This window comes from Pongo pygmaeus, chromosome 8 (assembly GCF_028885625.2).
Source record: "Pongo pygmaeus isolate AG05252 chromosome 8, NHGRI_mPonPyg2-v2.0_pri, whole genome shotgun sequence".
Taxonomy (NCBI): domain Eukaryota; kingdom Metazoa; phylum Chordata; class Mammalia; order Primates; family Hominidae; genus Pongo; species Pongo pygmaeus.
This window is the reverse complement of record NC_072381.2, coordinates 80,185,080-80,206,289: the sequence shown is the minus strand read 5'-3', so window position 1 is coordinate 80,206,289 and position 21,210 is coordinate 80,185,080. Positions and strand designations below refer to the sequence as shown.

General features: G+C 40.9%; 1 protein-coding gene across 3 annotated transcripts in view; it reads left to right on the top strand.

Annotated features, from left to right (window-relative positions):
* The first annotated feature begins 219 nt into the window (after window positions 1–219).
* Window positions 220–21,210, top strand: part of ZNF365 (zinc finger protein 365) — a 101,317-nt gene continuing 80,326 nt past the window's right edge. Inside the window, exons 1-3 of one of the 3 annotated variants that reach the window (XM_054436321.2) lie at window positions 220–655; window positions 2,375–3,130; window positions 14,550–14,730. In XM_054436321.2, the coding sequence (XP_054292296.1) occupies window positions 2,388–3,130; window positions 14,550–14,730 (924 nt within the window). In that variant the 5' untranslated portion in view covers window positions 220–655; window positions 2,375–2,387. The remainder of the gene's footprint in view (window positions 656–2,374; window positions 3,131–14,549; window positions 14,731–21,210) is intronic. The other 2 variants (XM_063669932.1, XM_054436320.2) reach the window with 2 other exon arrangements.

Sequence of the window (21,210 nt, the reverse complement as noted above, 5' to 3'; positions counted from 1 at the left end):
TTAACGTAGCTTCAGGACACTTGGCTAGGAAGGCTGGAGTGTACTCTCTGGGTTAGTTATTTTGGGACATTCTCGCCCTGCTGCTTGGGATGAAGAGGTCCTAATTAAATACCCGGACCTTCCAACGGGCAGATTTTCAAAGAAGATGCCCAGCTATGCCGCATCCTCATCCACACTCTCCCGCTCCCCCCAAACTAAGTGCAAAAAAAGCTTGCCAGGGCCTGCAGAAAGCGCCGCGCCTGCGAGGCTGACACGCGTCTTTCCTTCCCTCCCCCGGGGAATGATCCCAGCATCTCTCGCAGTGATGTCAGTGTAATCCTGAGTCGGATCGGGCTCCCGGCTGGGTGGCGGGGGGGCAGATGATGCTCTCGCCAGCTGGGCAGAGCAAGGGTGTTCCCCGCGGAGGCGGCAGCCCTGGGCCGCGGCGTTCTGGAACCCCTGCACCCACGGCGCGGTGCCCCCGGTGCCCGCGAGCGCCGCCCCCGCTGGCTAGCCGCGCCTCGCTCCGCCCTGGACGCCGCCGGTCCCGGCACGGAGGTGCGGCGGGGAGTGGGAGCCGGCCCGGCTCAGTCTGATTTACGGCTCTGCTGAAAACCGCTTCGCTCCCGCAGCATCAGCACCGGTGGCGGCGGCTGCAGCAGCAGCAACAAGTCGGGTAAGAGGCGGCCGCCGGCCATCTGCGCCCGCGGCTTGGCGGAGGGGACCTGCCGGGGTGGCCGGGGCTGGGGAGGGGGTCCCCGAGCCCGCAGCATGGCGGGGAGTTGGGAGAGCCGGCTTCCCGGCCCCCACCAGCAGGAACTCATGTGCACACGAATCCACTCTGGCACCCGTGGGCTGGCACGCAGCGGAGAGGGGGCGGGGAGAGCTGGGACCCCGGGGCAGGGTCATTGCCAGCCTGCCCTTCTCTGGCAGACTCACTTAGGGCTCTTCATCAGCCCCGTGGACTGGGGTTTCCTCTGGGCCCATAAAAGCCTGCGTGCTCTGGAGTGTGTGATTACCCATTTCCCCATCCAAAATGCCACCCTTTTCCCATTGCCCCATTAGAATCCTGACTTCCCCTTTCCTTACCTCTTGCCAGCGTCTTTGGCCCTATGCTGAGCCAGGGTTTGCATCTCGTTCCCAGAAAACCAGTGGTTAAACATCCCGGTGTACCCATCACAGGAAGAGGTTCCCCTCTCTGGGGGCCGAGGGCTTCACCTAGAAGCCTTGCCTACCTCGCTACCTGGGGACCATTTGCACCTCTACTTTTGAAGAGGTTGAGGACACTTTTCACCCAAAGACCCCAGCTGGGCTCCCTCATTTCGGGTCCAATGCTTGTTACATTTAAGTAGAAACCTTTCATGGAGGAATAGAAGATATGCACTGCTTGCAGAATTGGGTTGCCAACAGTCATCTGTTGCTAGGGTGAAGATAATACATTCCTACAAGGAAACCAGAACTTCCTGTTATTAAGAGAGTATGCTGATACCTACCTGGTTCACACATTGACCATCCCTAGAGGTTGTCATATAAAATAGCATCTGAGACAAGACAAATCCATCCAGAACACTCTATTATAATAAAAATCTTGGCCATGGCCCCACTTATGCCAAATGGTATTTGACACATTGGGTCCCCAGGTTTCAGTGAAACTCACGTATGGGGTCTATGATTGTTATGATTAGCACTTTGGTTTATGTCATCACAGCAATACCTGAAGGAAAAAAAGGCAAAAATTTCAGGGTGAAAAATTTTCAGCCGATTGCAGGCTTGATGCCACTGTGCATAGCTTGACTAATCGTTCCTGTACTTGAGGATAGGTCCCGAGCTTGCTGTCTTAGGACCCATTTTGACAATTCATGTGAGTTCTCATATGTTCTTGTGTTCACGCATCTTGGATTGTATCCTTAAAATGGGGCACGGTTTTGCATTTAGTGTGCCAAATTCAGGAGGGGAGGAAACTTGAATTCCACTTCTGGATCTACCACTTTCCATCTGACCTTGGATTAATGGCTTTACTTCCTTGCTTCAGTGTTCTCATCTGTGGAGAGGGAATGTAACCCACCCTTTTGATTCTAGGTAGGAGTTGGCAAACTTTTTCTGTAAAGGTAGTAAATATTTTAGCTTTTAGGAGCATAGAGTCTCTGTCTCAGTTACCACTGCCATTGTGGTTTACAATAAATAATACAGAAATTGATACAGCAGCAGTAAATAATGCACGAATTGATGTGGATGGATTTGGCCCATGGGCTGTAGGTTTTAAGTGCAACATAAAATATTATGTGCAAAAATCACTTGAAACCAAAAAGCCTCTGCTGTCATGGAGATGAGCAGTAATCATTTTAGTAGTGTGTTTTTCAGCCAACTTGTAAACTACCTATTTCCCCCTTCCCAGGACTTTTAGAGTAATGCAACAGAAGGCTTTTGAGGAAAGCAGATATCCCTGGCAGGAGTCGTTTGAGAATGTTGCTGTGTGCCTGCCATTCCGCTGCCCGAGGTGTGGAGACCATACCAGATTTAGAAGCTTGTCATCCTTGAGGGCCCATCTGGAGTTCAGTCACAGCTACGAAGAAAGAACCCTCTTGACAAAATGCAGTCTCTTTCCATCCCTCAAAGACACAGACCTAGTCACTTCCTCAGAACTCCTGAAACCGGGAAAATTGCAGAGCAGTGGCAACGTGGTAAAGCAGAAACCGAGCTATGTTAACTTGTACAGCATTTCACATGAACATTCCAAGGACAGGAAGCCATTTGAGGTGGTGGCAGAGAGGCCTGTGTCCTATGTGCAGACCTACACTGCCATGGACCTCCGTGCAGACTCGCTGGATGGGCCACGGTCGGGTCCTGGACTGCCCACTTCAGACACCAAAGCTTCTTTCGAGGCACATGTCAGAGAAAAATTCAATCGAATGGTTGAGGCTGTGGATAGGACCATTGAGAAGAGAATTGATAAACTCACCAAAGAGTTGGCCCAGAAAACTGCGGAACTGTTGGAAGTTCGGGCAGCTTTTGTGCAGCTGACTCAGAAAAAGCAGGAAGTTCAGAGACGAGAGCGGGCCCTAAACAGACAGGTGGATGTGGCCGTGGAAATGATAGCTGTACTGAGGCAACGCCTGACGGAATCTGAGGAGGAGCTTCTTAGGAAAGAAGAGTAAGTGTTGCTGACAGGGGATGCTAACCCCATTGCTTTAAGCAGCACCCCAATCCCCTTACAAGCAAATGCTAAGCAAGGTTGATTTTTGCTATTTGCAGGTGCCTTGACTGCATTTCTTATTGATATAGTTGAACCAGGAGGAACAAAGCTTTGATATCATTTACCCTCTGTGTGCGTGGTCGGCAACCTAGCAACATTAAAGTCAAATATCTAATTCCTTCTCAACTGGGAATTTGTAAACCACAGACAATGTTTTTAGAGAGAAGACTAGCACAGCCTAGCCATGGTGGGATCCATTCCTAGCACCAAATGGTGTGCAAGCGTGAGTTGAATGGGAAGGCAGAAAGAGTGAGCTAAGTGAGCTGTTCCTTCTTGACAGTCTCCGTATTATAAAGTCAATGCAAGATGCTGTCTTAAGTTCAAAAACATTCCTCCAGTATAAATAAGTTTGGTTTATTTGCCATTTTGTATTATCTGCCCAGGTTAATTAAATGTTAGTAGCTGAGAATCCATTTAATTTAATTTATATTTGGGAGAAGCAGACATTAGGGAACCCAGAGGAAAGACTTTCTGATATTGCTATACTTCTATGATTTAAGTTTGAGACTTGACTTTTTGGCAAATGATGTATATCAGATTAAGTTTTGCCCACTTGCAAAGAGTTGAGATTGGTTCTCACAAGTTATAGATCATAGAAGCTATTGCTTGAGAAATCATCATACTTAAAGAAGCATTTCTTTATCAGTAAGTATAGATTTAACCCAAACTAGAAAAGTATACATAACAAGTCAGTGTATTTCCCAAATGCAGAATGTCAGATTTCATTTTAAATAGAGGTTTAGAAATTCATGAAATCAAAGGACATTAAAATTGATGGAGTAAAACATCCTAGAAGGTAGGTTTCCAAATAATTTGAGCTCTATTATAGAGATTGATTTAATTTCATCTTTTCTTTGCCCTCTGACACTCTTCTATTTTGTGTTGTCTCTTAAAATGTAATAATTAAAACTTTCTGAGACACTCCATAGATTAAAGAGATCATTACTTGTTATCACTTAAATGCTTACATTCTACCTTGAGGGGAAGCCTAGACATTTTTTGTTCAGGCAAGACATTTTTTAAATTACGTAGTTAGGATGGATTTGAATCAGCCTCTGACTTACTTTGCCCCTAGGGAAATAATCTCTAATGAAAAATGTTTCCCTTTTGGTTTCTGGTGTTTCCTGGTGGGAAGTTAGTGTCTAGACCCGTTAATGGCCACCAGAGTGACCCACACTGTGCTGTTGAAAAAAGGGCAGATATGGTTATTCTATGCGTAAAGAAAGACCTAGAATTAAATTTGAAAATTTTTGCTTCATTCAAGAGCAGTGAGTTTAAAAGGCAACCAAATTAATCTTTTGAACTTATTTATTTGTTATATTTTACTTATTAATTACACAAGTAATAATGAACATGAGATCTGGGGTAGTAGTTGCCTGGAGTGATGGGTTCAAGAATGCTTAATTGTTCAAAACATCTGACTAAATAAAAGTGGGCTATGCATAGGTCAGTTACATGTTATTGTTAATCCAAGGCTGCCACCTGAGCACCAACTGAAAAACTAAGACATGTTAAAACAGGAAAAACTTGAATAGGAGAGAATTATATATGTAAAAATAGCCTCTTCAATCCAAGCACATCCTATCCTATCCTTCAGAGACAGCCACTGTTAAGTTCCGTAAATGTCCTTCCAGACCTTTCCTGCGTGCCTACAATCGTACACACACAGATTCCATTTTTCTAAATGAAATCGTGACACATACTGTTCTGCCAATTGCACACTGAATTGTTTTTGTTTTTAATATAATAGATTTCAGGCATCTTTTGTTTACTAAGTACAGAACTATACTACTCTTTTTGACTGTTGTGTAGTATTCCATGGTATGCATGCATCATGATGCATTTAACCAATTTGTTATTGATGAATATATAGTTTTATTCAATTTTCCTAGTATTAAAAATAGTGCCTTGGTTATTATCCTTGTACATGTTTGTTCACATTTTTCTGAGTAAACCTGAGGATAAATTATGAGTTGATTTTTTTTTTTTGAGACAGAGTCTCACTTTGTCACCCAGGCTGGAGTGCAATGGCATGACCTTGGCTCACTGCAACCTCTGCCTCCTGGGTTCAAGCAATTCTCCTGCCTCAGCCTCCCAAGTAGCTGGGGTTACAGGCACCCACCACTGCACCCAGCTATTTTTTTGTATTTTTGGTAGAGACGGGGTTTCGCCATGTTGGCCAGGCTGGTCTCGAACTCCTGACCTCAGGTGATCTACTGGCCTTGGCCTCCCAAAGTGCTGGGATTATAGTAGTAAGCCACCATACCCAGCCACAAGGTGATTTTTGTATGTCATTTCTGGACTAATAGAAAAAAGCAATGATATTTTAAAAAAAGAAAACAAAGTGTTTTAAATGAAAGTGCAGTGAAATTGCCTTAAACTTTTAAACATAAACAAAGTCTTCATTTTTTTTAAACGTTCATTTGGGCCAGTCCCATCAGTTTCTGTATTCAGGCCTCAAATAATCACTCTTTCTGTACATAAAATGGGACTGAAAGAGTCTTGTTTCCAGGGAGGACACTGGAGCTCTTGGTCTAAGAATGGGACTGTGGACAGCACCCTCAGTGTCTGCAGCGTCTAGCCTCCCCACCCCCGCACCCCTGCCCTCTGAATGGGGATGCAGAGGGAGCTGCCCACCTGTCACACTGTTAATACTGGGTTGATTTGACTGCATCTGCCTGGCTGCGTGGTGGGTGCATCTTCCATCCTAACCACCACCTCAGACAGCTGTGCCTTCCACCAAAGAGTTGGCCTTTCAGTAAGGGAAGACCCTGTTTTGCCAAGGACCATACCAGGAATTGTGCTCCCCTGCCAAACACTTCCACATGAGCTCCGTAGGCCCATTTGTGAGAGAAAGTAGGTTGTTAACCATCTCATTCACAATTGACTTAAACTCCAGGGACCCTTTGAAACACAGATAGTAGATTTGGTTTAAAAAAAAAGCAAACATCTATTATTTAAAATTCACATAAGCTTCTTTTGCTTATGGATCTTTTCCTTCAACTTTTAAAATCCTTTCTTTCAAGTTAAAATAAAAGACCCAAAGGCTGCTTCTGCCCTGAGGCCATCTATAAGCCGAATCAGCCAGATTGTAGAAGTTGTACATATACTCATAGCGGAGGAGGCTGTTTGAATTGAGAATACACTCGACCCTTGAATGACTCAGGTTTGAACTGTGCAGTTCCACTGAGGTTTTATTGTCTGTGCCATCATTGAGACAGCAAGACCAATCCTTCTCTTTCTCCTTCTCCTTTACAATGATCCATTTCCATTTAATGAGAAGTAAATAGATTTTCCTTATGATTATCTTAATAACATTTTCTTTTCTCTAGCTTACTTTAAGAATACAGATATGTAATACATGTAACATACAAAATCTGTGTTAATCATTTGTTTATGTTATCAGTAAGGCTTCTGGTTAGCAGTAGGCTATTAGGAGTTAAGTGTTTGGAGAGTCAAAAGTTATACTTGGATTTTCAACTGCATAGGAGATTGGTTCACCTAATCCCTGCATTGTTCAAGGGTCAACTATTTTGCACTTTTGTACTGGTCAGTCTCATTGTAAACCCGTAGAAGGTATCTGTAGGTTTTGGAGTGCAAACCCTAGAAAGAAGTTGCTCATTGTCTTGACAAAGTCAGTGTAACTTTAAAAGTTCTAGTGAAACAGGTATTTACTTATTGAAGAGTATTCAGAACTGGTGGGTCGTGCTGCCTGTAATCAGGTAAATCAATCCTGGAAACCTTGCTTTAAGGTATCCCTTAACGTTAGTTTCCTGGCTGAGTTGGTCCTGTGGGGTTTGGAAAATTTGAGTGTAATAAAAGTAATACAAAATTTACATATACGCTTTTCTGCAATATGGTTGAAAAGTCCTGATTGAACATCTGTAATGTGCCCAGTGCTGTGTGAGGTGTGTCAGGGGGAACATAAAATGCTTGCTGTCTTTCCCTAAGGTGTTTGTATTCTGTATAGGAAGAATAAGGGATACTCACGAACATGCAAGGGGAGTTTTGAGAAGTGCCTCAATATAAGCCACAGTTTCAAGTTGGTAATACATTAGAGAACAGATTTTTATGTGTGGAGAGGCCACACTGATGAAATGAGGAGGAAAGGCAGAATTTGCACTGATGGCCAGAAGAGAGTGACCTTGAAGGGGCAGCAGGGAGGGCTGCTAGAGATGGCCCCTGAGTAGACCAGGTGATTTCTGATTTGAGAACCAGAAGGTTGCCCCTGTTTCCTGCAGGATAACACACTCATTTTATACATGCAGAAAATAAGGCCCAGAGCAGGGGAATGACTTGCCCAAGGATAGAGATTTAGTAGCAAAGCTGAACCCGGAATCCAATTTCCCTGTCTCTCTGCTGAGTGTTTTTTCCATTAGTTCACTCTGTCCCAGCCAGACTCCTGAAAATGTGATTTTTTTTTCCCCAAAGCGTCAAGACTTATGTAATACTGAATGTGGCCCATTTTGGATGGGCTTGCTTCTTTGCTATTTTGAGAGGGCTGCCATGGTGACATCATTTATTTTTCTGATGTGATTAAAGAAAATGTCAGCTGGCATCTGAGGTGTTGGGAGGCAGGCGAAGGGTGGCATCATCAGTGTGGTCATGATATTAAGCTTCCAGAACATCCAGCCCAGGGCTTTTCACTTGACTCTCAGATGTCCTTGCTTAATCGGGGTAGGGCTTTTGCCACTGCTAGGCTTTGATCACAATGAGAAGACTCTTTGTGATTCCATCTCTAATTTCCATCCTACTCCCTTGCAGGCAGTGACACATAGAATCTGTTTCCCTTTTTCCTTCATCATTTGCCTCGTTCCAGACTAAAGCCATGCAGAAGACAAATCTTTATTGAGTGTTTGCTGAGCAGCAGATACTGATCTAGGTTCCGACCATGGGATGGTAAACCAAATGCATCCAGTTCCTGCCTTCATGGACTTTACAGACCAGAAGAGAAATTTGACATTAAACAGGTCATTAGGGTGTATGAAAAAAGAGACATAGAAGGGGTGGCCTGAGCTAGGTAATGCCCATTTAGGTTTTTATCCAGAGCTGACCTTGGAATGCTGGCCTTTAAAAGGCAAATCTGATTTGGTAACTTGCTTTGCACAACCAAATCCTCTTGCCATTTAATTCATTCCCACATTTTGATCAGCTAAAGCAGTGACTAGGCAATGTAGTGTCCAGACTGATTCATAGCTAGGAAGCAGGCCAAGAAAAAATCACACTGGATATAGAGGTCAGTGGGGTGGAGAAGGGTCTGTTTGCTCCACATTGTTGGTTTGTGCATATAAATGGGGTCCTCTCTTTTCAGGATGTGTTCCTTGCAGACTTAGAAACTCATATAGAATAAACGAGGTGTCAAGCATATCCTCTCAGGGTTGGCACATGGTAAAATTTGGAAACCCAGAAAAGTTTTCAATTTCTATCTCTGCATATTCTTTTCTCCACTCCCCTGCCTCCTATCACATCCCCACTCTAGGCCCTTGGGACTCAGAATATAGTATTGGTCAACTTACAACCAATGAGAATAGTTTGAATTTCTCATTAGCGTTAAGGGCCAAAAAGAGTAGAGATGGGTCATGCCTCAAGACGTGCAGTTGTTGCAGATTCAGGCCTGTGGTGCCGCAAAGAGAGCGCAGGAGCCGACTCCATGCTATGGGTTTGCAGCCAAGCTCCCTGTGCTCGGAGGTGGTCGACTTCTGCTTTGGGATTTGCCTTGTGGTTGACATTATGGTCTGTCTGAGGTGCTCTGTGATCAATAGCTGGGCTATTTTTGGCCGGAGGTATTTTTACCATTTCATATTCCTCTGAAGAGGTTCATAAATCAGTCATGTAAAATGAAATTTAAATAACTTGGTAGAGCTTTGCCTTTGGGAGGAGAAGCTGATGTTAAAGTGTTTAAGAATAGAAGAAAGGCATCAGTTTTAGATCCCACCCCCTACTCCTGTAGGAGGTACCCGTAGGTTACTCATTGGTTTTATGCCCCAGTACTTGTCTGGAAAAAGGAAAAAAGAAACTTAAGGATCTCTGTGTTGGTTAATGATTTTCAAGTAGAGATATAGTTGCACATTTCATGCATTCAGCAGAAATGCATTAATCCTGTATTGTGTGCTGGGCTCAGGTTAGGTACAGGGGGCACCTGCAGACAGTGAAGGAGCACACAAGGTCCCTGAACTCACTGATTTTATGGTCAAATGGGGAAACGGCACACTGGTTCATTGTGATGTGCATGGTGATAAGGTACAAACTTCTGTGGAAAACACAGTAGGCCATGTCATGTACACCTGGGCATGTGTCTGAGAATACTCCCTGGCAAGAGAGTCTGAGGTTAGAGGAATAGTTAATTGATAATTAATTGTGGGGGCTTGGGAAGAGGAGGAAGAATGACCCTGGCAGAGAGAACAGCATATCCAAAAGTAAGCGTGGCTCAGTGCAAAAATGAAGGAAGTTAAAATAGACATAAGAAATGGTTTGTGGATAGTAGATTATAATAGATGATAGGATCAGCGTGTTTTCACTCATTAAAATGCATAGTTCAATGCTTATGCAAAATTGCAGTGAGCACCACAGTGCGTGAACGCGTATTTCCATTAATCTCTGCACGTGCTTCTAGGGTGTATTGGTCACATGATAGCATGTCTTTGATTTTTCTGAATTAACCTGTCTTTAACCCATCTCAGAAGAAGTAACTGAGAGGATTCCATCTATAAAAAATGAAATAATATTATCTATTTTTCAGACCATATGGTCATCCTGTAAATTAATGAACACATGTGTGAATGGATATAACTGAAGGTTTGGCTCTCTGGAAAGGGCTTTTTCCCTCGTTGCTCCCCTTCTACTGTGTTGGTTTCTGGATACCTATCAATCTGACAGATTTCCAGATCTGGAAATCAGTCTGCATAATAATGAGCTTCAAGGTCAGTTTCTTATATTGTACTGGTATTTTTTTTTTTTTAGTGTCAAATATTGCTTTAAATAAGCATGTTTTCTACTGAAGCCTAAAACCTCTGATTTAATGATATTTGGCCTTTTTTTTTTTTTTTTAATAAAGAAGAAGTCGAAGATGGGGCCGGAAGTGGCTTAGAACCAGTTAAATTTCCCCAACACTGGTCTGCACCCACACCCTGATTGAGTTTCACTCAGGTTGGCCCTTATCTTCTCATCTGGCCTTCCAGCTTTCACACTGTATCCTGAGTCACAGGGTTGAGAACCAGAAATAAAACCACACAAGTCTTCTACTGTTCTGTCTGATAGCATCATATTCTTCTTCTTCTTAGTCACATTTAACTAGCTTTGTAATTATGTGTTTATTTCAGTATTTCGTTCTTTCATTGTTTGACTCTTTCACTACATGTATCCATTATATGCTAACGTAAATAACATATTTTTATGAAAAGTAACTGTTTTCCCAAAAATAATTTAGTGAAAAGAGTGGTATTGTTTTAAAAGTTTATGTGTGGCTTCATAGAAGGCAGCTGGACTTTGGTAGTTCCACATTCAGTCTGTTGCAAATTTGTTGTTTCGGTTGAAACAGATGAAGAAAATCTAGTCTCCCACAGATACGTAGTAGGAAATGGAGGGGTATTTTAATAGCCTTCTCAGATAATCATGGATATTTTGCTTTGATGCTGTGCCAAATGTGACAGTTGGTAGTTTCTTAAAGAGTCATTGCAATGTGGGATCTGAAACCATATCAGTGAACATTTTGTACTTTCTTACGTCGAAATCTATTGGTCTGTCTTGCACTTTGAATGGATATTTTATTGTTTGGAGTATAATTATGAAAGAGGTTACAAATGCAATGTGTTTAACCCCTTTTCTTTTCCATTCAGAAAAACCCCAAGATTCTATGGGGAAATAAGAGGTGGTTCTGGATATTCATCCAGACTGAACAGGATGTGAATGAAAGGTGAATCTGAGAGGTACACACATGATATTCCACAATTAGTCACTTGGTTTTGATACCTTTTTCATCTAACAAAGATACCCTACACAGTCTCAGTATGATGAACTTCTCCAGTCTTTGTCTTATGTTTAACCTGTCTTTTAAAACAAAATCATAGTATACCATTAAGCTTGTTTTAACTGTTTTCTTCACCCTAGTTGATGTAATACATCTACGAACTGAAATTAGGTTAGCAGTTTGTGCCAGGTTGGTTGAAAAATACAGAGGGTATTAACTTCTCAGCTTCAGGGCACGAGATAATTGGTTGAGAGAAGTTAGAAAAAAGATCCTTCTTTTCTATAACATGGCATAACATTCCAGGAGTGTATTAAAATTAATATTAAAAATTAATATCAGCATTAATATTAATTTTTAAAAGTTTCATATAGAAACAGTGGCAAAATATGTGATTTAAAAATACAGCCACAATCATAAAAGGTGTTGCATTCAAATTTGTTCTCTTGCTTTTGTGATGCTAATCCCCTGAGATTAAGCCATCAAATGTTGCTGTCTTCGCATATGCTAGACTGTATAGCATGAGAGCCCTGGAATAGTAAATGTGCACAGAGATAAAAGACAGGAAAAAATATACTGGATATTGACAGTAGTTGCTTCTGAGTGGTGGGATTTTGGGTCATTTTTAGTTTCTTCCTTGTCCTTTATAAACATTAATTACAACAAATACTTATTCAATATTGTGTGTCAAACACAATTGTGTTGAGTGCTGGACTTAGAACAGAGAACAAAAGCTGATTCTGTCCCTTCCCAGTTGAATTCTCCAAAAGGTCAATTTTTATATTTTCCTTAATATATGTGAACCATTTCCATAATAAGATATAGGAAATATTGACCAAAATGAATTTTTAAAAATGGTACTTTTTTTTTTTAACTTTTGGTTGTTTGCCCTATAAGTACAGTTTGGAGACAGTTGCATCATTCAGTTATCCTAAATATCTCCCAGGAAATCTCTACAACAGGCTTGTAGAAATTTGGATTCTCAGACTCCAAATGAATTGAAGCCTTAATGTTGGAAATAAGAAGTAGTAACCATTTTCCTGTGGTGTATTTCCAGAATACTCCATCCCAAAGGACCTAAACCATAAGCAAGAACCATGAAAGGTCTGGGGATGCATTCACATGGGGCCGCCACTCATTTGCTGCTAGTTAAGGTTTGTGGCTCATGTAGGAAGCAGATCAAAGTGAATGACGGTAGAGCTTAAAAATTGGCTTGTGTTCATGGCCTGAATAATGAAGACTTTGAAAAGTACACGTCTTCTCTTGAGGGCTAATATGGAAACATCTGGAAATAAACTTGAAACTTGATGATGAAAAAAATTCTTTTCCAGAAGGACTCTTATTTCTTGTGTGTGGATATTTCTTAGCTACTGAAAGATGATGGAATTATTATGGAATTAGGGTTTATGTTTGATCCTGGATGAGAAACTAGAAAAAACAGGGGCTGGTATCACTAGAATTTCTTTGAGTGAATCATTATTAGAGCCAGCCTGTTGTCTGTTTTTATAAATATGTAATTCCCAAAGTTTTGTAAGGATGTGTGATTCTATAGGAAGTGTCAGAAAAGTTTCAGTATGGCCATGTGTGGCGTAATATATTTGTGAGAGAAAAATCATGACTAATTGTAAAAGTGGCACACTGACTATTAGTACAGAAGAAAAGAGCTGGAAGTCACTACCAGCTATTTTGCAAAGATCTTATGTAAAACTCTGACTTCCTGAGCCAGACTTCCCTGAAGTTCTACTCCCAAGAGAATTACAGAGCTCAGTGGAAAATAAAGATCAAGTGGGGGTTGAGAAGATGCAGAGAAGCCAATGAATTTAATTGACTGTCTAGAACAACTGAATGAGTTTAGATAAACAAAAATTAGCATTCACGAATCAAAATTGAAAGAGCCTGAAAGGACAGAAAGTAGAGTCTTTAGAATCTTGTGTAAGTTGAACATGGCAAAAACAGTGAGAGGCCATTCCTTGAAGACTGAGAGAGATTTTGGAGACACGTAAAGGAAATACTACCCAACGAATAGTAAAATTATGGAACTTGTTAGCTCCACTGGGACTGGCAGAACATACAAGGGTGATGACTAAAAGGATATTCATGGCTTCTTATTAAGTGAAGACAATAGGGTGGCGAGAACTCTGGCAATATACACCTATTCATAGTGGTGATTACTGGGTCCTTGGCCTGGGAAAGAGGGTGTGGAGAGAGGGGAATTGAGAGCTGAGGGCAAGGTAGGAAAAGAAGGAAATGTGTATGTGTGCTTGGGTGGGTGTGTTTGGGGATGAGTGTGATGTTCATGAGGATGGCTACCAAGATAGTGGTGGTGGTCTCAGGATAATGGAATTTCAGGTGATCTTTCCTTTTTATATTTCTAATGGGTTATTTGAATTTTTTAAATAAAGAGCTTATTTATAAATCAGAAAAAAATACTATTTTCATATTTCCATTAAAAATGAAAGCAAAATATAAGATGGTAATAAAGTTATTAGAATTTTTCTGGATTTGTAATCTACTTGTGAATTATGTAGATAAAGGAGTAGTTGAAGTATTTTGCTCAGCTTCTTAGGGGAGGGCAACCCATGCATTGCTTCTCTTATGTCAGCATTAGAATAGTTTTCCCGGTGGTCTTTGGGTTGACCTCGTGGTAGCTGTATGGGCTGTTTTGTTCTAAGCTCTAAGCTAAAAAATATACTGTTGGACAAGATGACTCATTTGATATGCTGTTTTGGTGCTCAGCTTGGCCTCTTGCTCCTATACTTTCTCTCTGTGTAGAGTTTTCTCTCTCAATTGCCAGACTTTAAAAATCCAAGTCAGAGCTTGTCTTAAAAGCAATACATACAATGGTTTCCCATCTCACTTGTAATAAAACCAGAAGTCTCACAGTGACCTGTGAGGTCCTACCTGGCTCCCTCCTCCATGTAGACCCCCTTGCTGTACCTCAGACCCATCTGCATGTCCCTGGTTTGCTCTTCCTAAACACCTGCATGGCTTCTTCCATAGGTCTCTGTTCAAATGTCACCCCATTCAAAAGGTCGTTTCTAACTTTGCTTTTTAAAATATTATTCACTCCTTTCCTTCCTCTGTCACTGTCCCCTTGCACCCAGTTTCAATTTTCTTAGCACTTATGACCATCTGACATATATTTATTTGTTTGTTTTATAGTGACTATCTTCCTCTACTAAAATACAGTCTGTAAATGTAATCACTAAGAGGTGATTACCTCTCTCATCATTGCCATGGAGTACTGCCTAGGGTGTTAACTGACAAATAGTAGGCACTCAATAAATATGTGTTGAATGAGTGAATTCCTTGCCTCATATTTCCATTTTGTGTTCTGACATTTTTGCCTTGCAGAGAAGTTGTCACATTCAACCATTTCCTGGAAGCGGCAGCTGAGAAGGAGGTTCAAGGGAAAGCCCGGCTCCAGGACTTTATTGAGAATCTGTTACAGCGGGTAGAACTGGCGGAGAAGCAGCTCGAGTACTATCAGAGCCAACAGGCCTCTGGCTTTGGCCATGATCTCAGCGGGCATGTGGTGAGTCACCCCGGGCCAGCCACCAAGTGTAAGGTCCCTGTGGTTGGTGAGAATGGGCTGAGGACAGAGAAAAGGGAGCTGGGTGACTTGCAGGGACTCTCTAGACATCATTTGAGAGCACTGCCTGGGCCATGCCTGTATTGTGGAAATGTTACTGGGGAGTCCAGGACGCCTGGAAATAAGGTAAATGCTGCATGTGCCGTTTCCAGTCCCTCTTCACCCTCCCACTCCACATCATGCTGAGTTGGTAGAAATATATATATTTTAAATTTGTAAAATAGAAGAGTTTGAAGTATCCAAAGAAATCATTCATTCCAATTTTGATGTTCAAGTAGCTCAGAAGTTATTATCATGTTTTGGAGCTCTTCGAGAATCTTACGAAATTCAGTAAAGTAAGATCAAACCATATACACATTTTTTTTCTTAATAGGGGGGCAAGCACTGTTCAACAGTCTCTATAGGTTGAAATTCTTCATATAGATTTTCAAAAAGACTGAAAGATTCACAGGTGATAGTTGTAGGGTAGATTCCTGCGTACAGTTTTGCATATAGTTTCAGGAGTTTAAGAAACTCCTAAAGCCCAGATGAGATCCCTGGATGTGGATAAAGATCCAGGTTCTCATAAGTGGCTTGATCAGGATTCCCTTGGTCTTGTTGGAGGGCGGAGGGAGGTACAAATAACCATACTCTAGGTCGGCAGGGGGCGGGGGTGGGTGGTCATATTTGCCCTCTCTACGGTTTCCTACAACAAAGCCAAGGAAATATTTTGGATACCTCTAAGCGGTTTATTTATAACATTTTCATTACTTATTGAACTTTATTTATGCTTACCTCCTTCCTAGCAGATTTAAAAATAGTTTTGTTTTGTTTTTTTTTACTGCTTCCACCCTGCAGCAAATGGGCTCTATTATAAGGAAAAGAAAAATAGGCAACATTTATGCTGATCAAAAGATTAGCAAGGTTGCTATTGGTTGATTTAAAAGTTTACTTAGAGCTTTCTGGAAGCCAGGGTGAAAAGGCAACATGATTAAATAAGAAAACTAATTGTCCAGAAGAAGGAATGAAATGAAAGGCAGGTGGATACAAGAAGGAACAGCAGAGAGGAAGGGAAGAGGGATGGAAAGAAATGAAGAAATCCTACATGGTGCTTGTTGTAATCATGTACACTTGGCCTTAGCGCAGCTCAGTGATATAAGCCCCAGAACTTTCCAGAACAAAAAGAGACTGGAAGGAAGTGTGTTACATCTGTGAGGTTTCAGGAACTATATTCAAAGAAGTCTCATCCATGTAACATATTTATTATTTTCTGGGTGGATGTCTGTGGTCTTTTACGTGAAATGCTTTTGAGGGGGAAGTCACACCACACTTTGATCCCTCTCTGTCTCCTCCTTGGGAAACCATGAGAGTGTCTAGCCTTCACTAGCTGTGGCTGGAGGGACTATCTGAGCCTCTTTCTGCCGTCTTCTTTCATCCTGCCCTCTTAAGAGAGGGTTGGGGCATGAGGTTATGGTGCCCAGATGTGAGGTGAAAAGGCCTGAAAATGCCTGGCTTCCGGTTTATTCTTACTCTGCTTCTGACTGGGCAAGATAGTTAGTCTTCCTGGGCCTATATTTCTTCTGTAAAATGAAGGGGTTGGATTCAGTGCTTTCCAAGTTGTTTTGGCCTCTTATGTGAGCATCACCTGACTTTAATGGCTAGGAATTCTAAAATTAAAATGTAGCATTGACACTTTCATATTTAGAATTATAAGTCATCCAGAGCTAAGAAATGTATGAAATCTTCTGATACTCAGCCAAGAGGAATCTCAAAGAGAGAAAACAATGGAAGGCAAGGAGGAAGAAAGGAAGCCCATTCATTCTCTCTTTTAAAATTGTTTTTGCTCACCTCTTTTGCTTAGTTTATTTTTTTGGCTTGAAAGTTGAACATTTTTTAAAGAGACATAGCCAGTCATTATTTCTCATCATGCCAAATAATGTAATCAAAAGTTGGGTAGCATTTTGGCTCTTCTAGATAGATATGTACATACAAAATTATATCCAGTTGTGTCGCTTTACAATGTGACACATTCTGAGAAATGTGTGGTTGGGCAATTTTGTCACTGTGTGAACATCATAGAGTGTATTTACACAAACCTACATGGTATAGCCTACCACATGCCTAGGCTATATGGTATATGGCCTATTACTCCCAGGCTATAAACCTGTACAGCATGTTACTGTACTGAATACTGTAGGTGATTGGAACACAATGATAAGTATTTATGTATCTAAACAGATAGAGAAGAAGAGAAGGTACAGTAAAAATATGATATTAAAAAAGGTAAGAAATAGTATAGCTGTATAGGGCATTTACCATGAATGGAGCTTGCAGGATTGGAATTTGCTCTGGGTGAGTCAGTGAGTGTCTGGTGAGTGAATGTGACATTACTGTACACTACTGTAGACTTTTTGAACACTGTACACTTAGGCTACACTAAATTTGTTTAAAACTTTTCTCTCAATAATAAATTAACCTTAGCTTACTGTAACTTTTTTACCTTATAGACTTTTAAATTATTTTTTAACCTTTTGACTCTTTTGTAATAACAGCTTACAACAGAAACATTATATAGAAGTACAACAATATTTTCTTTTTTAAATTTTTTTCAATTTTTAATTTTTGATTTGCATTGGTTTTGGGGGAACAGGTGGTGTTTGGTTACATGAATAAGTTCTTTAGTGGTGATTACTGAGATTTTGGTGCACCCATCACCCAAGTGGTGTATACTGTACCCAGTTTGTAGTCTTTTATCTCTCATACCCCTCCCATCCTTTTCTCCTCCACCCCCTCCCCCGAGTCCTCAAAGTCCATTGTATCATTCTTAAGCCTTTGCATTCTCATAGCTTAGCTCCCACTTATGAGTGAGAACATACGATGTTTGGTTTTCCATTCCTGAGTTACTTCACTTAGAATAATGGTCTCCAGTTCCATCCACGTTGCTGAGAATGTCATTATTTCTTTCCTTTTTATGGCTGAGTGGTATTCCACGGTATATATAAACCACAATTTCTTTATCCACTCGTTGATTAATGGGCATGGGCATTTGGGCTGGTTCAGTATTTTTTCAATTGCAAATTGTCCTGCTGTAAATGTGTATGCAATTATGTTTTTCATGTAATGACTTCTTTTCCTCTGGGTAGATACCCAGTAGTGGGATTGCTGGATCAAAGGGTAGTTCTACTTTTAGTTCTTTAAGAAATCTCCACACTGTTTTCCATAGTGGTTGTACTAGTTTACATTCCCACCAGCAGTATAAAAGTGTTCGTTGCCTTTTCGCCACATCTCTGCCAACGTCTATTTAAAAACTTTTTTATTATGGCCATTCTTGCAGGAGCAAGGTGGTATCACATTGTGGTTTTGATTTACATTTCCCTGATCATTAGTAATGTTGAGCATTTTTTCATATGTTTGTTGGCCATTTGTATGTCTTCTTTTGAGAATTGTCTATTCCTGTCCTTAGTCTACTTCTGATGGGATTTTTTTTTCTTGCTAATTTGTTTGAGTTCCTTGTAGATTCTGGATATTAGTCGTTTATCAGATGTGTAAATTACGAAGATTTTCTCCCACTCTGTGGGTTGTCTGTATACTCTGCTGATTATTTCTTTTGCTGTGCAGAAGCTTTTTAGTTTAAGTCTCATCTATTTATCTTTGTTTTTGTTGCATTTGCTTTTGGGTTATTGGTCATGAAGTCTTTGCCTAAGCCATTGTCTAGAAGGGCTTTTCTGATGTTATCTTCTAGAATTTTTATGGTTTCAGGTCTTAGATTTAAGATCTTGATCCATCTTGAGTTGATTTTAGTGTAAGGTGAGAGATGAAGATCCAGTTTCATCCTTCTACATGTGGCTTGCCAATTATGCCAGCATCATTTGTTGAATAGGGTGGCCTTTCCCCACTTTATGTTTCTGTTTGCCTTGTCGAAGATCAGTTGGCTGTAAGTATTTGGCTTTATTTCTGTGTTCTCTATTCTGTTCCATTGGTCTATGTGCCTTTTGTTTGTTTGTTTGTTTGTTTGTTTTTGAGATGGAGTCTTGCTCTGTTGCTAGGCTAGAGTGCAGTGGCATGATCTCGGCTCACTGCAACCTCCACCTCTCGGGTTCAAGTGATTCTCCTGCCTCAGCCTCCTGAGTAGCTGGGATTACAGGCACCTGCCACCACACCCAGCTAATTTTTTGTATTTTTAGTAGAGACGGGGTTTCACCATGTTGACCAGGCTGGTCTGGAACTCCTGACCTCAGGTGATCCGCCTGCCTTGGCCTCCCAAAGTGCTGGGATTACAGGCATGAGCCACCGCACCCGGCCCTATGTGCTTATTTTTATACCAGAGAAGTACAATAATATTTTCTTTATGTGCTTTATTCAATAAGCTTTTTTTCTGTTTTTACATTTTTTAATTTTTCTTTTAAGCTTTTTTTTTGGTTAAAATCTAAGACACAAATACACACAGAGCCAGGATTATCAATATTCCTGTTCACATCTTGTCCCACTGGAAGGTCTTCAGAGGCTATAGCATGTACTGAGCTGTCATCTCCTATGGTCACAACACCTTCTTTTGGAATACTTCCTGAAGGACCTGCCTGAGGCTGTTTTACAGATAACATTTTATTTTTATGGAACAGGTACACTCTAAAATAGAAAGATTAAAAGTATAGTGTAGTAAATACACAAACCAGCAGCATAGTCATTTATTGTCATTATCAAGTATTATGCTCTGTACATAATTGTATGTGCTATACTTCTATGTGACTGGCAGCACAGTGGATTAGTTTACACCAGCATCACCACAAACAATTCATTGTGCTACGACATTATAACAGCTATGGTGTCACTTGGTGATAGGAACTTTTCAGCTTTATTATAATATCATGGGAACACCCTTGTATATGCAGTCTGTCATTGACTGAAACATTGTTTTTTAGTACATGACTGTGTATATGTGTGTGCCACACACAAATGTACATATACATGTACATGCATGCATATACACACATAAATACATGCACAAAAATGTACACATACATATATACATACACAAATGGTGGGAAATTAATAAATATTTATGGTTGTACCTTCTGTATTCCAAATATGATATGATCTAGCTTCATGGACTTGCTCTGCTGAAGGAAAAATGGACTAATTCAAATAAAATAAAGTACAGTTAGAATATAGCAAGAAATTTAGAGACGAGAGCTGTGTATGAGTGGGGCATGATCAGGCTGTGGTGAGGGAACTGTTTGAGGGTTGGAGGGAGGATACGTTGCCCTAGGAAGACCAAGAATGAGGTATGTGATTTCTGAAAGGATTAGGCAGATGTGGTTTCCCCTTGTTTCCTTGTATAATACTCTAAACTCTGCTTTGAACCATAGTCAGCCACATTATGACATAGTCTGCAGACCCTGTAGACCATTTTTTCTTATAACAGTGTGTTTCATTGTCATACAGGTTGAGTATACTTTATCTGAAATGCTTGGGACCAGAAATGTTTCAGATTTTAGATTTTTTTAGAGTTTGAAATACTTGCATTCGGCTTACTGGTTCAGCATTCCTAATCCAAAATCAGAAATCCAAAATGCTCCAGTGTGAGTAGCTCCTTGGAGGGTCATGTTGGCTCTCAAAAAGTTTCACATTTTGGAGCTTTCGGATTTTGGGTGTTTGGGTTAGGGATATTCAGGCTGCGGTAGTTAGCGCTATGTAAAATTATATTCATTTGTTTAATCAGTAATTATGTTCCCCTCCTCACTGAGAGCAGTTTCCTCAGTACCAGTAAGTTCTGCACCCCAGTAAATATGTGTTAAATGAATTACTGCTAGTCCTGATTTAGCAACCTGCAGGACATAAATGCAACACTTAAAATAAGATTATCCAAGCTGTTCCATGACCTTCCATTTGAGCAGTTGTGTGAGTGATTTTGACAGATGGGATAGTAGGTCACTTTGTGTCTAATTCGGCAGCATTTTTCAGAGCATAAAGATAAAATATCTGAGTAAGCATATTATAGTTTTAGAAATCAGCCAGGTGAACAAGAACATAAATGCTCAAGGGAATTGAGGGAAAGATACAGATGCCAAAACATTATTTCAGCAAAGACACTAAATGTGAGGGGAAGAAGATTTTTCCATAGCACAGAAGATTCTTTAATGCTATAAGTCACCTTAGAAAGAAGCAACTTACATATCAGTCTAGGAATTTCACTGCTCTCTAGAGGTGGTAATGAGAAAAAGAGGGAAGAGAAGAGAGGGAGGGAACTAAGGTGGTTATAAGAAGGGAGATGAGGATCTACACTGTTTTTGTAGTGCAGCCTTAGTGGAGAGAGTGAGATCCGGGCTGGGGATGGTATTCCTCATTGTTCTAAAGGAGGGAGCTCAGGTGTGCAAGCAAGAAGGAGAGAGTGGGGAGTAGAGTCAGAATCTTCTGCTTATTCTGCAGTGCACTGGGGCAAGAAGC